This window comes from Acipenser ruthenus, chromosome 25 (assembly GCF_902713425.1).
Source record: "Acipenser ruthenus chromosome 25, fAciRut3.2 maternal haplotype, whole genome shotgun sequence".
NCBI lineage: Eukaryota > Metazoa > Chordata > Actinopteri > Acipenseriformes > Acipenseridae > Acipenser > Acipenser ruthenus.
In genome coordinates, this window is record NC_081213.1 from 557,424 (window position 1) to 571,561 (window position 14,138).

At 49.1% G+C, this 14,138-nt stretch overlaps 2 protein-coding genes across 9 annotated transcripts in view; both read left to right on the forward strand.

Annotated features, from left to right (window-relative positions):
- The window catches only part of LOC117413352 (bone morphogenetic protein 8A-like), a 10,115-nt gene extending 5,055 nt beyond the window's left edge, over window positions 1-5,060 (forward strand). The window contains exons 2-7 of one of the 2 annotated variants that reach the window (XM_059000391.1): window positions 96-324; window positions 509-657; window positions 1,431-1,625; window positions 2,424-2,503; window positions 2,665-2,775; window positions 3,712-5,060. In XM_059000391.1, coding sequence (XP_058856374.1) covers window positions 96-324; window positions 509-657; window positions 1,431-1,625; window positions 2,424-2,503; window positions 2,665-2,775; window positions 3,712-3,861 — 914 coding nt within the window. In that variant the 3' untranslated portion in view covers window positions 3,862-5,060. The remainder of the gene's footprint in view (window positions 1-95; window positions 325-508; window positions 658-1,430; window positions 1,626-2,423; window positions 2,504-2,664; window positions 2,776-3,711) is intronic. The other variant, XM_059000392.1, reaches the window with a different exon arrangement.
- A 576-nt stretch (window positions 5,061-5,636) lies between these two features.
- LOC117413720 (homeobox-containing protein 1-like) lies at window positions 5,637-13,804 on the forward strand. 7 transcript variants are annotated; one of them, XM_034917016.2, is made up of 10 exons: window positions 5,637-5,707; window positions 8,108-8,188; window positions 8,559-8,910; window positions 9,103-9,188; window positions 9,893-10,003; window positions 10,460-10,604; window positions 10,915-11,000; window positions 12,509-12,604; window positions 12,722-12,819; window positions 12,985-13,804. In XM_034917016.2, exons 2-10 carry the CDS (start codon window positions 8,119-8,121, stop codon window positions 13,123-13,125), a joined length of 1,185 nt encoding a protein of 394 aa, XP_034772907.1. In that variant the 5' UTR covers window positions 5,637-5,707; window positions 8,108-8,118; the 3' UTR covers window positions 13,126-13,804. The 7 variants fall into 7 exon arrangements, with proteins under 7 accessions (XP_034772907.1, XP_033878896.3, XP_033878894.3 ...); XM_034023003.3 differs by lacking the exon at window positions 5,637-5,707 and adding an exon at window positions 6,499-6,964; XM_034023004.3 differs by lacking the exon at window positions 5,637-5,707 and adding an exon at window positions 6,505-6,964 and having other exon boundaries at window positions 12,725-12,819.
- Window positions 13,805-14,138: the final 334 nt, after the last annotated feature.

Below are 14,138 nucleotides of genomic sequence, written 5' to 3' on the forward strand. Positions count from 1 at the left end.
TTTCACAGTCCCTGGTTCTAACGGAGTGAGCAGATACTGTGCAGACCGCCTCGCTACTTCCCGTCCCTGACTCCCCTCCCCTCTCCTCTCCCCAGTTGAGCAGGAGCGTGACCCCCTGCACCCCCGCCCCTACTGGAAGGAGTTTCGCTTCGACCTGACCCCCATCCCCCAGGGCGAGGCCGTCACTGCCGCGGAGTTCCGCATCTACAAGGCTCACAGCTACGGTCACCGCGGCAACAGGACCCTGCACATCAGCGTCTACGAGATTGTCAAGGAGCATACCAACCGGTACGGGAGAGGGGGGAGCAGGGGTCATACCAACAGGTAAAGTGTTTGGGGGGGGCTCAGACAGATTTCAAACTTAAATTAACAAGAACAGATTTTCATTGGGTGAGGGGTTAAGGGAGGGGGTTAGTCTGTTAATGTGTTTCCCGGGAGTGTGGGAGGGGCGGAGGGGTTTGGGGGTGCAGCAGGTTCAACGCCCCTGTCCTCCCTCTCTGTCTCTCAGGGAGTCGGACCTGCTCCTGTTGGATCTGCAGCAGGTGCACGCTGGGGATGAAGGGTGGCTGGTGTTTGACGTGGCGACGGCCAGTAACCGCTGGCTGCTGAACCCTCGCAGTAACCTCGGGCTGCGACTGTACGTGGAGACTGACGAGGGTAGGAGCTCCAGGAGCAGAGACACGGCTCAGAGAGAGACTGAGCACCAGCAAAGAGACACCTTAGAGTGCTGTCTGCTTCACTCGCTTTCTTTCAGTTTCAATAACATCGATGAAGGCACTAGACACAACGTCTGTCTGCTTCACTCAGTTTCTTCTAGTTTTTACATCAGCAATAACACTAATGAAGGCACTAGACGCAACGTCTGTCTGCTTGACTCAGTTTCTTCAAGTTTTTACATCAATAATAACACTGATGAAGGCACTAGACACAACGTCTGTCTGCTTGACCAGTTTCTTCTAGTTTTTACATCAACAATAACACTGATGAAGGCACTAGACACAACATCTGTCTGCTTGACTCAGTTTCTTCTAGTTTTTACATCAATAATAACACTGATGAAGGCACTAGACACAACGTCTGTCTGCTTGACTCAGTTTCTTCTAGTTTTTACATCAATAATAACACTGATGAAGGCACTAGACGCAACGTCTGTCTGCTTGACTCAGTTTCTTCTAGTTTTTACATATCTAAGCCACCACTAGCCAAAAGGTTTGCCAGCTCGACTCTCTTCTAGTTTCACCTAAACACCCTGTCTGCTGGACTTGGGAGTTTCTTTTAATCTTTACCCATGAAATAAAAAGCATTACTAATCAATGTATGTTACTGGCTGAGCTCGCTCCCTGCACACTGCGGCTAATCAAGCTGGTGGTAGGAGGAGCTGGAATGGGTGAAGCTGTTTTCTTATTTGCTTCCCTTGCTGTGACTTCCAGAGCACAGTGTGGAGCCGGGCTCGGTGGGGCTGGTGGGGAGGAAGGGCCCGCGCTCCAAGCAGCCCTTCATGGTGACGTTCTTCCGACAGAGCCAGCCGGGGCTCCGCCTGCCGCGAGGGATCCGCCACAACCGCAAGAAGCACCGCGGCCGAACATACGACCTGCCGCACCCCAATAAACTACCGGGGCTCCTCGGTGAGTCCTGGGGGGCCATTACTGTCCCTTACTGTCTTTCAAGACCGTTCCCTTTTTAAAATCAACTCCCATTTTAATCAATTCCAAAACCGCAATTCGCTGCAGCGGTCTGTTCAAACCAGCTTCTCACACAGTGGCAACAAATGACTGAAACTGATGCCACTGCTGAAGCATCATTCACAACAATTATTATGATGTCTCTGAAACAGCAACTCCAGTTTCAATTCCTTCGAAGGAATCTGAATTGATTTTAAAAAGGAATTGGAATTGAAAAACAGAAAATTTGCCCCCGACCCAACAGGAGTTCATTAAAGAAGGAAGGAAGCCTTTTGAAAATATGTAGTTTACAATTATTGTTTTATTGCTCCCAGACAAAAAAAAAAAAAAAAAAGAAAAATGCTGAGACGTTTGCTCTTGATTTCTACCCTGTTAAGAAAATCCTGTATTTCATGTACAGTAGGTGCGTGACTGTGTCTATTACACAAGAGTGACATCTAGGGGACTATGCGTGGTACTACAGCAACAATACTAAACCAAACCCAAAGGACAGAGTCAGTGCCGCAGTACTGCCATGCATTTTAAAATACAGGGACTGCATTTCATGTAAAGAATTGCATTTTAATATTCTGCAGCTTTAAAAAAAAAAAATTGTGAGGCAGTATTTATGCCTCATCAAAGCAAGAATATTTTTTTTAATTAAATTATTACACTCCATTTATGATTTATTATTTTGATCCTGTGTTGACGCACCTGCTCTCTCTCTCTCCCTCTCTCTCTCTCTCTCTCTCTCTCTCTCAGATCACAATCACATCAGTGATGGGAGGCACGTCTGTAAGAGACACGAGCTGTACGTCAGCTTCAGTGAGCTGGGATGGAAGGTACAGTGCCGTGCACGCTGCAGACCGCTCCACATGCATTTCATTAGGAGAGCAGTGTGGTTCTGACTCCTGGGGCTCAGATTAGCGACAGTGGGCTGTAGCTGTATTGTGAGCGCTCACTGAGAGCTACAGCATGACCTCACTCTGCTTTCCCTCCCCAGGACTGGGTAATCGCACCCCAGGGGTACTCTGCGTATTACTGTGACGGGGAGTGCTCCTACCCACTCGGATCCTGTATGAACGCCACCAACCACGCCATCATGCAGCTCGTGGTACGTACTGGGAACCAGTGAGACCCAGTCTGTGTGCCTGCGAGAACGTGGCTCTGTCAGTGTGTGTGTGTGTGTGTGTGTGTGCGTGCCAGCCAGTCTGGACGCGTGTCTAATGTGAGGTCTGTTTTATTGATCTAAATCTGATCATCTGATCTTTAGGCTTAACACAGTTTAAAAGCCAGAGCCAATGAGTCTGAAGCCTATGCTGTCTGTGCAGTCTGTGTGTGCCTCAGTGAGTCAGTCTGTCCTTGTGTGTCAGTGTGTCTCAGTATATCTCAGTGTGTTTCAATGTGTCTGTGTGTGTCTGTGTGTCTCAGTGTATCTCAGTGTGTCTGTGTGTCTCAGTGTATCTCTGTGTCTCAGTGTATCTCAGTGTGTCTGTGTGTCTCAGTGTATTTCAGTGTGTCTGTGCGTCTCAGTGTATCTGTGTGTCTGTGCGTCTCAGTGTATCTCAGTGTGTCTGTGCGTCTCAGTGTGTCTGTGCGTCTCAGTGTATCTCAGTGTGTCTGTGCGTCTCAGTGTATCTCTGTGTCTCAGTGTATCTCAGTGTGTCTGTGTGTCTCAGTGTATCTCTGTCTCAGTGTATCTCAGTGTGTCTGTGTGTCTCAGTGTATCTCAGTGTGTCTGTGCGTCTCAGTGTGTCTGTGTGTCTCAGTGTATCTCAGTGTGTCTGTGCGTCTCAGTGTGTCTGTGCGTCTCAGTGTATCTCTGTGTCTCAGTGTGTCTCAGTGTGTCTGTGCGTCTCAGTGTGTCTGTGCGTCTCAGTGTGTCTCTGTGTCTCAGGGTGTCTCAGTGTGTCTGGGTGTCTCAGTGTGTCCGGGTGTCTCAGTGTGTCTCAGTGTGTCTCAGTGTGTCCGGGTGTCTCAGTGTGTCCGGGTGTCTCAGTGTGTCCGGGTGTCTCAGTGTGTCTCAGTGTGTCCGGGTGTCTGTCCGCAGGTCCACATGCTGAAGCCAGATGAGGTTCCGAAGGCGTGCTGCGCCCCGACCAAGCTGAGCCCGATCTCCGTGCTGTTCTACGACGACAACAACAACGTGATCCTGAAGAAGCACCGGAACATGGTGGTGAAGGCGTGCGGCTGCCACTGACACCCCCAGACGAGACACCCCCACACCCACAGCTGTGCTGTACAACAGGGACATCTAATAAAGGAATACGAAATACATACCGGAGCATTCATGACGTGACAAGAGTTTCAAAACTCCCTGCCAAAGACACGCTGCCATAAATCATTTGCATTATTGCTGAGTATTTTTTTAAAAACACTGCAGTAAACTATGGTAAATGCATAGTATAACCAAGGGAAAAGCATGGGGGCTAAACTGCAATATTACCATGCAAATGTATGATGGTAAACTTTTATAAGAGGTACACAGAGGATAAGGAGCCCAGTGATAATACTGCTAGCAAAAACCAGCTGTCCTTTCAGTTCCTACGTGTCTCAGGTCACATTGTAAACGCTGGCCTGGCTCAATCCGCTATGCAGTGGGAGTCCTGTATTGGTCTTGGTAAGCAAGGCACTGCCAGCGGGAATGACACAGCACCACAAACAGGAACTGGTGCGCTGGGGTGTGACTGGGCCGTTTCTGATCGCTGTGGGAACTCCCAGCTCACCACACCAAACAACAAGGTCACTCCAGCTCAGGGAAGCCAGATGCTGGGGCGGTGGAGCTGTTTCCTGCCTCTGTGGTTCATGAGGAGGATGGGATCGTGATGCGTAACCCTCATGTGATACAGAGCGGGTGACAGTGTAGGTGCTGAGTACGAGTGCCCTGAAAAGTGTGTGTGCGGAAAAAGTGTACATCCCATAACTCATACTGTAATAAAGCATAGGCAAGCATGGGCAAGCACAGTGAACGCATGGGCAAGCACAGTGAAAGCATGGGCAAGCACAGTGAACGCATGGGCAAGCATAGGGAAGCACAGTGAAAGCATGGGCAAGCATTGTAAAGAGAGGTACGGTAAAGCATATTAAAAAAACAAACCATGGTAAGCTAGCTCTTATAAAAGTTTCCCCTAGTAAAAGCACAGCAAAGTGCAATAAAGCACAGTGAAAGCATGGTGAAGCATGGGCAAGGATTGCAAAGCACAGAGAGGCACTGGTAAAGCAAAAACATATAGTAATAATAATCATAATCATAATCATAATAATAATAATAATAATAGTAATAATAATAATAATAATAGTTGTCACGATAGCAGTTGTAAGTTTTTTTTAAAACATTGTAATCCATCAATGTAAAGCTGTTATTCTGTTAATATCAAAATAAAAGCGACATGTATGTGACTGACTGCTTCAATAACTCCTCTCGGTGTCGCTTCGGGCTCAGTAAACGCAGAGTGAAGCCGCGGTATCATCACGGTTAAATACAGACAGGTGTGGGAAAGTAAGGTAAACGCAGGGTTACAAACCAGCGTAAACTTCATAGTAAACAAGCCATGACGCGAGTCAATGGTTTTAAAACGATGTACAGTAACACGTCTGAACCCAAGTGCACACAACAGACACACACTAATACACAACAACACAACTACAAAAAAACAACAACTCCGCCACACCCGCTTGGCTTCGACACCAGCGAACACGTGTATGCGGCGTGCTTATCAATAATATAAAACACGGCCCGGCGGAATGAACCGGATAAACCCCTTTTCCTTTCTTACCTTGTGATAACTTGCTGGGGTTCCCCTCGGTCCACCCAAAGCGTGCGTTTGAATCTGGTTTTGTTGCATGCGGTGCGGGACCCCGTCCTGTGGACCCTGTCCTGCGCGTCAGTGGACGGCGCGGGACCCTGTCCTGTGGACCCTGTCCTGCGCGTCAGTGGACGGCGCGGGACCCTGTCCTGTGGACCCTGTCCTGCGCGTCAGTGGACGGCGCGGGACCCTGTCCTGTGGACCCTGTCCTGCGCGTCAGTGGACGGCGCGTACCTGAGGGTGAGATAATGATACCTGTCCGGTGCCTCGAGATCGAGGGGAGGAAAGCAAAGCGCGTCTCGACATCGTTACACTGTTACAGTGAAGCAGCCTGCCCTGCTCCCCGCAATGCAGCGGCGAGTGAGGAATACGTGCAATCGTTTATACAATGTTCAACACCTTTATAAAAGGCTGTTCCAATCCGTGAAAACCTGTGAATGATCGCTATCAGTGACCTGTATTACTGTACGGGGAGTACACGCTGACGAAAATAGCACAACACACTTCTGTGGTTTATTTTTTTAAGAAACAGAAACAAATATTTAGACGATGAGCAAAACTGAGTTGTTATTTATTATTATAATGTATTATTATTATTAATTGTTTATTTAGCAGACGCCTTACAGAGTCTAGGGTGTGTGAACTATGCATCAGCTGCAGAGTCACTTACAATTACATCTCACCCGAAAGACGGAGCACAAGGAGGTTAAGTGACTTGCTCAGGGGCACACAATGAGTCAGTGGCTGAGGTGGGATTTGAACCGGGGACCTCCTGGTTACAAGCCCTTTTCTTTAACCACTGGACCACGCAGCCTCATCATTATTATTATTATTATTATTATTATTATTATTATTATTATTATTATTATTATTATTATTATTATTATTATTATTATTATTATTATTATTATTATTATTATTATTATTATTATTATTATTATTATTATTATTAGCAGTAGTAGTAGCAGTCGTGTTGTTGTTCTTGCAAAGTTTAAATAGCCAGTAGATTATAAATACGTAACTGCTTCAGTATTTGACGTCGTTGTTAAATTGCACTCGTTTATGGTAGTTGTATTAACCCTGCATTCAGCTCGTTGTGATCATCTGTGCGGAACCCTGCGCTCTCTGTATGATCTGCACGGCGCGCACACACACTCCGTTTACACGCAACGCATTTCCTATGATCCCTCGGAATCGCGTGACTGGCGGAGTTCTTCCTGCTGAGAGGTCAGACACACAAGCGAGCTCACCGGCGCGCTCCTGCAGACATTCTGCTGAGACAATGTGACTGCCCGCCTCCAATCGCAATGATCAGACACCGCAACCGCGATAACACCACACAACCCGCAACATTCACAATCACAACAGCAGCACTCCCGTTTATCCACGTCCCGGGAGCGACCCACACTCCAGGGGAAATCTGCGAGCCCATATCGAGAAGGGGAAACAGAGAGAGGACTGTCTGTACACAACCCGTCATCCGGCATCATCCGGGAGGTACGGTACGGAGAGAAGTCACCCGTCCTGTGCATTGCATTTGCCCTGCAGAAATCATGACCCTGTTTATGTATTTCCGAATACTTTTGGTTTACAATCCTGTGCTTTGCAGGCAGACGGTGCATGCATGTTTGTGCTATTAGATTCTGAAATGACTTGTCGAAACACAGATTTAGTTCATTGCATTGTTATTAATGCATGCATTTCCAAGCAGCATCCGTCTCCTCTGTAGCTAATACGAACACAGATCTGTTTGCAAACTGCATCACAGCGTAGTTTGCGTTCTTCGCTTTCAGTTTGTATGTGATGTGCTCGTGATACTGCACGCGAATTCCCGGCCGGGGCAGTCTGAGCCGAGCTGCTATAAATAATACCGCGTCGAGGGATGCATGTCCCCTGTAGAGATGGATCAGGTCAGATCGATGACGTTATGGCTCGGTGTGTCTGTACCTGGCCTCTCAGTGTGGTGAGGAGTCGTGATGCTCTTCATTAGAGATGGATCAGATCAGATCGATGACGTTATGGCTCGGTGTGTCTGTACCTGGCCTCTCAGTGTGGTGAGGAGTCGTGATGCTCTTCATTAGAGATGGATCAGATCAGATCGATGACGTTATGGCTCGGTGTGTCTGTACGTGGCCTCTCAGTGCGGTGAGGAGTCGTGATGTTCTTCATCTGACTCACTGGGAGCTGTGCTGATTGAGAAAGAGAGCGAGCGTGTGAGAGAGAGGACTGTTATGAAACGTATTTGACATGTATTTTACACAGGAAGTCACTTGAGATTAAAATATATATTTTACAAGTGAGGCCAGGCCAAGAAGACTACAAATAACCATCAACGTCACATATATGTATTATTATTATTATTATTATTATTATTATTATTATTATTATTGTATTGCTTTAACAAATGCATGATTAGTATTACTACATGTATTACTGTATTGCTTTAATGAACATCAGTAATACACGTACAGTAAAATCAATCGCTCAAGTGATATATAAGAAACTCAAGTGAGAAGTGGGAGTGCCTCTTTTGATTCTGAAGCTTCATGACGGTGTTAATGTGCTCGGCCGCTCTCTCACGATTACCTTCCAGAGTAATTGAACACATTTTTTATCTTAACAGCCTCCTGTTTGTTTCAGAGCGTCCCTTTATGAGAAAAACAGCAGCAGTGCCGCGCTTACCTGCTTCTCAAGCCTTCCAGTTACACCTCAACCCCACAGGTCAGTGCGCTGTGACATCACCAGGGCAGCCATGACATCACCAGGGCAGCTGTGACATCACCAGGGCAGCTGTGACATCATCAAAGACTTGATCTGCAAGACAATCACACAAACATAAACATAAACAGCTGGTTTTCTAAACTCAGGTTAGCACTAACCTCAGACGACCGACCTTCTGGCTGGTTTCACACACCCCAGTGTTACTTTAGCGGCTAGTTTCACAGGCCCTGATTAGCTCTGATCTTGGGCTACCGTCTCTAACACTGAGCGGTCTGAGAGTAGCGGTAATCAGCAAGCTTGTCTGAGGTGAGTGTTTTACCAGGGTGAATCCACTGCAGTGTTTGCTCTGTGCCTCCCTGTCTCCTCTCAGATGCTGGTATGCAGTGCTGCGTGGCAGAGCCTCGCTACACCATCGAGCAGATTGCCCTGCTGCAGCGACTGCGTCTCTCCGGCATGTCCAAACCCCAGATCCTGCACGCGCTCGACTCCCTGGAGCGACTGGACCAGGAGCAGAGCCACACGCTTCCACGGCAACCGCCCCAGTGCTGCAGGAACCACGGCAACACGCCGGCCACGCCTCCCACCTCTTCATCCTCCTCCCTCCTCGCCCCCTCCCCCTCCCCGTCGCCTAGCAACGAGGCCTCCCCGCCCCCCCAGGGGCAGTCATTCAGCTACGACCTGGAGGAGTGGGATGTAGAGGAGCGAGTGGAGGAGTACATGAGGTAATTCATTCACTCGCAATGCAGAGAACTACCACAGGGGGCGCTGTAGAGCAGGCAAAGCAATGCCCTCCATCAATGTCAAGCAGACCAGCGTTTGGGCTCTAGTGTCTTCATCAGTGTTATTGAAAGCACAAGGAAACAGTGCAGACCAGCTAATATGTGCAGTCTGCTAATACTCTTTCTCTCTCTCAGGAGGGACAGCAGTGTGGTGAAGGAGGAAATCAAAGTCTTTTTAAACAACCGGAGGATCTCCCAAGCCATCGTGGGGCAGGTCACAGGTAACAGGGTCACTGCAGGGTCTGGACCCCCTCCAGCCAGCGCTGACCGTCTGGGACAGTCACTTTGCGTCTTTGAGAACGGAAGCCGAGGATAAGAGTTGTTTTTGCTCAAAATGCACAGCTGGGAAGAAGCTTGAGCCGGCAGTGCTGTGGGAGACAGCAGGGAGAGGAGGTGCGGGCAGTGAAACCAAGCCTGTGCTGGTCTCTGCTTTATACCTTGTGCTCTGTTATAGGAGACAGTGCGTGGCTGTGCTATGCTGTGTTTCCTGTGCTGTGTTTTGCTATGCTTTCCTGTCCTGTGTTTTGTGTGCTCCCTGTTCCTCTGCAGTGTTGTGTGGTGCAGAGAGGCCAGGCCCAGGCTCTGGTTTCACTGACTGATCTATACTGAGCTCTCCATAGCCACAGGGACCAGGAGAGCTGGAGGGGCTGGCTGGGTAAAGTGATACCGTACTGGAGAACAGCACTGCAGCTCGGAACGCAATCACTCACCCACAGACGCACACACACACACACATATATATATATATATATATATATGCATATATGCACACACACACTCTCACACACCAACACATGCAAACACACACAGAAGGACCAGTTAGATCTATGGAGTCTGTACCATCGGCTCATTCTGATGAATTTTAAACATGCTCTTTCGTCTTTGCCCACCTCATCCCATACCTTTCCAATCAATCCCATTGCAGGAATCAGTCAGAGCTACATCTCACAGTGGCTGCTGCAGCAGGGGCTGGAGATGAGTGACCCCAAAAAGAGAGCCTTCTACCGCTGGTACCTGCTGGAGCGCAGCAGCCCAGGTGAGAGAGACAGCCAAGGGGACAGGGGGGGTACACTATAGCCCCTGGGATGGAAGGAAGACTCCCAGTGCGTAGCAGTTTGATCCTGGTTCTAGTATGAGTTTGATGAGACACACCTGAGCTTGTTACACTGGGGTTAATCAAGCTTGTAGTGAAACCTGGAATGGGTGAAAGTGCTATGCAACAGGAGGCAAGACTTTGCAATAGGGATCCCGGTGCAGGTAATGGTCTTGATGGCTACCTCTACTGTGTAATGTATACAAACTTCACTGAAATAGCATATTGCATGTGTCGTATGTAATGCATGCGCTGTAGATCTCAAAAGTATTTTTTAAGTTGCAGCAATCGCCCTTCTTTCACGGGCTGTACACAGACAGAACTGTAGATGCACACAATGATCCAGAGGCAGTGTGAGGCTGCAGTGTTTACCTCTCTCCCTCGCACGCTGTCTCCCAGGGACCACGCTGTCTGTACGGCCCCTGTGTGGCCCTGTGAAGGAGGAGCCGGAGTGGAGCGGGAGCCTGGGAGGGGGCGTGTCTTTGAGGCTGCGTCGCGGGAGCCGCTTCACCTGGAGGAAGGAGTGCCTGTCCGTCATGGAGAGGTGAGGGGGGCTCTGTTTTACCATTATTTACTGTTTAAGACACTGAGAAAGACGCTTGTCGTTGAAGTTCTTAAGCTTCAGTATCACTGGATTTAACACCACTGGGTGTGTAAGAAGCACAGCGGGTATTTAGTGTGATGCAGGTTAAGGGTTTTTATTTCTAATTTTAAAAGGTTGAGTAAAAGTGTGAATGACATTCCTGTAATCAGAAAGCCCTGTCCTGCAATCACAGCTCCAGTAATAACATTGCTAACTCACTGTGCTTTATCAGGCTCAGCTGAAGGTCTGTCTTCGTTGTTTCCAATCGTAGCTTCTTCCATGAGAACCAGTATCCCGAAGAGTCCAAGAGAGAGGAGATCGCTGGAGCCTGCAACGCCGTCATTCAGAAACCAGCCGGTCAGTGTCCCAGTCCCTCTGTCCAGCTGGTCAGTGCCCCAGTCTCTCTCTGTGCAGCTGGTCAGTGCCCCAGTCTCTCTCTCTGTGCAGCTGGTCAGTGCCCCAGTCTCTCTCTCTCTCTCTCTATACAGCTGGTCAGTGCCCCAGTCTCTCTCTCTGTGTGCAGCTGGTCAGTGCCCCAGTCTCTCTCTGTGTGTGCAGCTGGTCAGTGCCCCAGTCTCTCTCTCTCTGTGCAGCTAGTCAGTGCCCCAGTCTCTCTCTCTGTGCAGCTGGTCAGTGCCCCAGTCTCTCTCTCTCTCTGTGCAGCTGGTCAGTGCCCCAGTCTCTCTCTCTGTGCCGCTGGTCAGTGCCCCAGTCTCTCTCTCTGCAGCTGGTCAGTGCCCCAGTCTCTCTCTCTGTGCCGCTGGTCAGTGCCCCAGTCTCTCTCTCTGTGTGCAGCTGGTCAGTGCCCCAGTCTCTCTCTCTGTGCAGCTGGTCAGTGCCCCAGTCTCTCTCTCTGCAGCTGGTCAGTGTCCCAGTCTCTCTCTCTGTGCCGCTGGTCAGTGCCCCAGTCTCTCTCTCTGTGTGCAGCTGGTCAGTGCCCCAGTCTCTCTCTCTGTGCAGCTGGTCAGTGCCCCAGTCTCTCTCTCTCTCTCTGTGCAGCTGGTCAGTGTCCCAGTCTCTCTCTCTCTGCAGCTGGTCAGTGCCCCAGTCTCTCTCTCTCTCTCTCTGTGCAGCTGGTCAGTGTCCCAGTCTCTCTCTCTGTGCAGCTGGTCAGTGCCCCAGTCTCTCTCTCTGTGCAGCTGGTCAGTGCCCCAGTCTCTCTCTCTGTGCAGCTGGTCAGTGCCCCAGTCTCTCTCTCTGTCTGTGCAGCTGGTCAGTGCCCCAGTCTCTCTCTCTCTCTCTCTCTGTGCAGCTGGTCAGTGCCCCAGTCTCTCTCTCTGTCTGTGCAGCTGGTCAGTGCCCCAGTCTCTCTCTCTCTCTCTCTGTGCAGCTGGTCAGTGCCCCAGTCTCTCTCTCTGTCTGTGCAGCTGGTCAGTGTCCCAGTCTCTCTCTCTCTCTCTCTCTGTGCAGCTGGTCAGTGCCCCAGTCTCTCTCTCTATACAGCTGGTCAGTGCCCCAGTCTCTCTCTCTCTCTCTCTGTCTGTGCAGCTAGTCAGTGCCCCAGTCTCTCTCTCTGTCTGTGCAGCTGGCCAGTGCCCCAGTCTCTCTCTCTCTCTCTGTGCAGCTGGTCAGTGCCCCAGTCTCTCTGCAATGCCCATCTTTACTGTAATGTGCGTTTCTTCCAAAACAGAACTCTTACCTACATAGCCGAGTGTAAAACAAGGAGGATTTACGGTTTGTTTTCAGTAGTTACAATCACTTCAAAGACACTAGGATTCTTCTCTACAGGTTTGAGGCATACCAGTAGCCGCCGTCATTTCCTCAATCTCAGCAGGCTTCCTCCAGCTCAGTGTGGGCACAGGGTCCAGGCTGCTGTAAAGCACTAGTTTCCATTTGTTTTTCACTAGCTAGCTTTTGTCTCGCAGGCTCCCGGCTGTCAGAGTTCGAGAAGGTCACGGCTCTGAAGGTCTACAACTGGTTTGCAAACCGGAGGAAAGAGATGAAGAGGAGGGCCAATATAGGTACGCTGCCCCCTGCAGTCTCCACCCGGCACTGCAGGTTGAGACACCCCAGACTGCCCTTCATTGAGCGTCATGTGATCCCGTCTGTATTTATTTATTTATTTTTTTTTTGGTCAGCAGAAGCCGCTATCCTGGAGAGCCACGGAATAGATGTGCACAGCCCGAGCTGCCAATCAAACAGTGATGACATCGAGGGGGCGGAGTTACACGACACAGTGAGTCAGCTTGTATGTTACCCTTCAGCCCAAAAAAGTTTACAGAACAGGTTTAAAAAAAAAAAAAAAATTACCTGTCACTTTGTGCACCTAGCATGATTATAAGATTCATAAGTCTGTCTCTCATTCACAATACAAAATGTTTCATGTATTTTCTTTTAAAAGGCTGATCTCACCTCGGGGAACGCCCCCCAGCAGGAGCCCCTCTCATTGGCCGAGCAGGCAGTGACGCTGCACAGCCCGGTCCTGCGGCTGGCCAATCAGAAGGCTGGAGAGCTGAAGAGGGAGGCGGTCGAGGAGGAGTGAGCGGGCAGCTGTCCTGATCAATCGATCTGTTGACGCGAGGGAGCTGGTCCAATCCCGCGGAAGTACAGCTCCTCCTAGCCACTCCCCCTTCCTGGAGTCGGGCCAATGAGGTGCCAGGGACTCTCCTGAGCGATATCGCCGGCCTCTTGGCTAGCCAATCAGCAGCTCCGCTTCGGGGGTTGATGGACACAGTATGTAATCACGATAATTATACTATTAATACTAATAAGGAAGATATCTACAGTAATAATATCTATGTATAACGCTTTCCAGAACCGTCTTAGTGTAAACCTGCTTTTTGAAAACGAGAAAGGAACGAAGTGTCTGGAAAGAGAGTGTCAGAACTCAGCGGATGGAAGTGCGGTGGCACGTTTCACGTTTGTTTAAAATCACTTTTTTTTTTTGGCAGGGGTTTGTTGAATTTATCCCTGAAGTTACCCTTCTAATGAATTATTATTTTTGGCCCTGCTATTTCAATGCGAAGGTTGTTTTTCGAGAATGCCTTTAAGGGTGTGACATGTAACCCCCCCCCCCCCGCCCCCCTCCCCAAAACGGCTGCTGGCTGCACTGCAATCTAGTGCCTTTAGACTGTTAGATCACAAACCCTGTGAAAACATTCAGTTGTTTTTTATTTAAATCATGTACCCTCAATAAAATAAATATAACAAATTAAATAAAACCTCCTGTTTCTCAGATTCCTTTCTGGTCACTGCTTTGATTCAGAGCACTCAGCGTTGAGTTCTCTACACTAGACTGTATTGAATTAGCTGCTCTCAGATCTCCAGTACAGCACTGGGTTCTCTAGACTAGACTGTATTGAATTAGCTGCTCTCAGATCCCCAGTACAGCACTGAGTTCTCTATACTAGACTGTATTGAATTAGCTGCTCTCAGATCCCCAGTACAGCACTGAGTTCTCTACACTAGACTGTATTGAATTAGCTGCTCTCAGATCTCCAGTACAGCACTGGGTTCTCTAGACTAGACTGTATTGAATTAGCTGCTCTCAGATCC

Excerpts from the sequence above, each read along its gene's own strand:
- LOC117413720 (XM_034023003.3), top strand. The coding sequence starts at position 6,775 with ATGATCAGACACCGCAACCGCGATAACACCACACAACCCGCAACATTC. Across the intron at positions 8,911-9,102 it reads CGAGTGGAGGAGTACATGAG|GAGGGACAGCAGTGTGGTGA; the intron begins GTAATTCATTCA and ends TCTCTCTCTCAG. Across the intron at positions 12,605-12,721 it reads GAAGAGGAGGGCCAATATAG|CAGAAGCCGCTATCCTGGAG; the intron begins GTACGCTGCCCC and ends TTTTTTGGTCAG.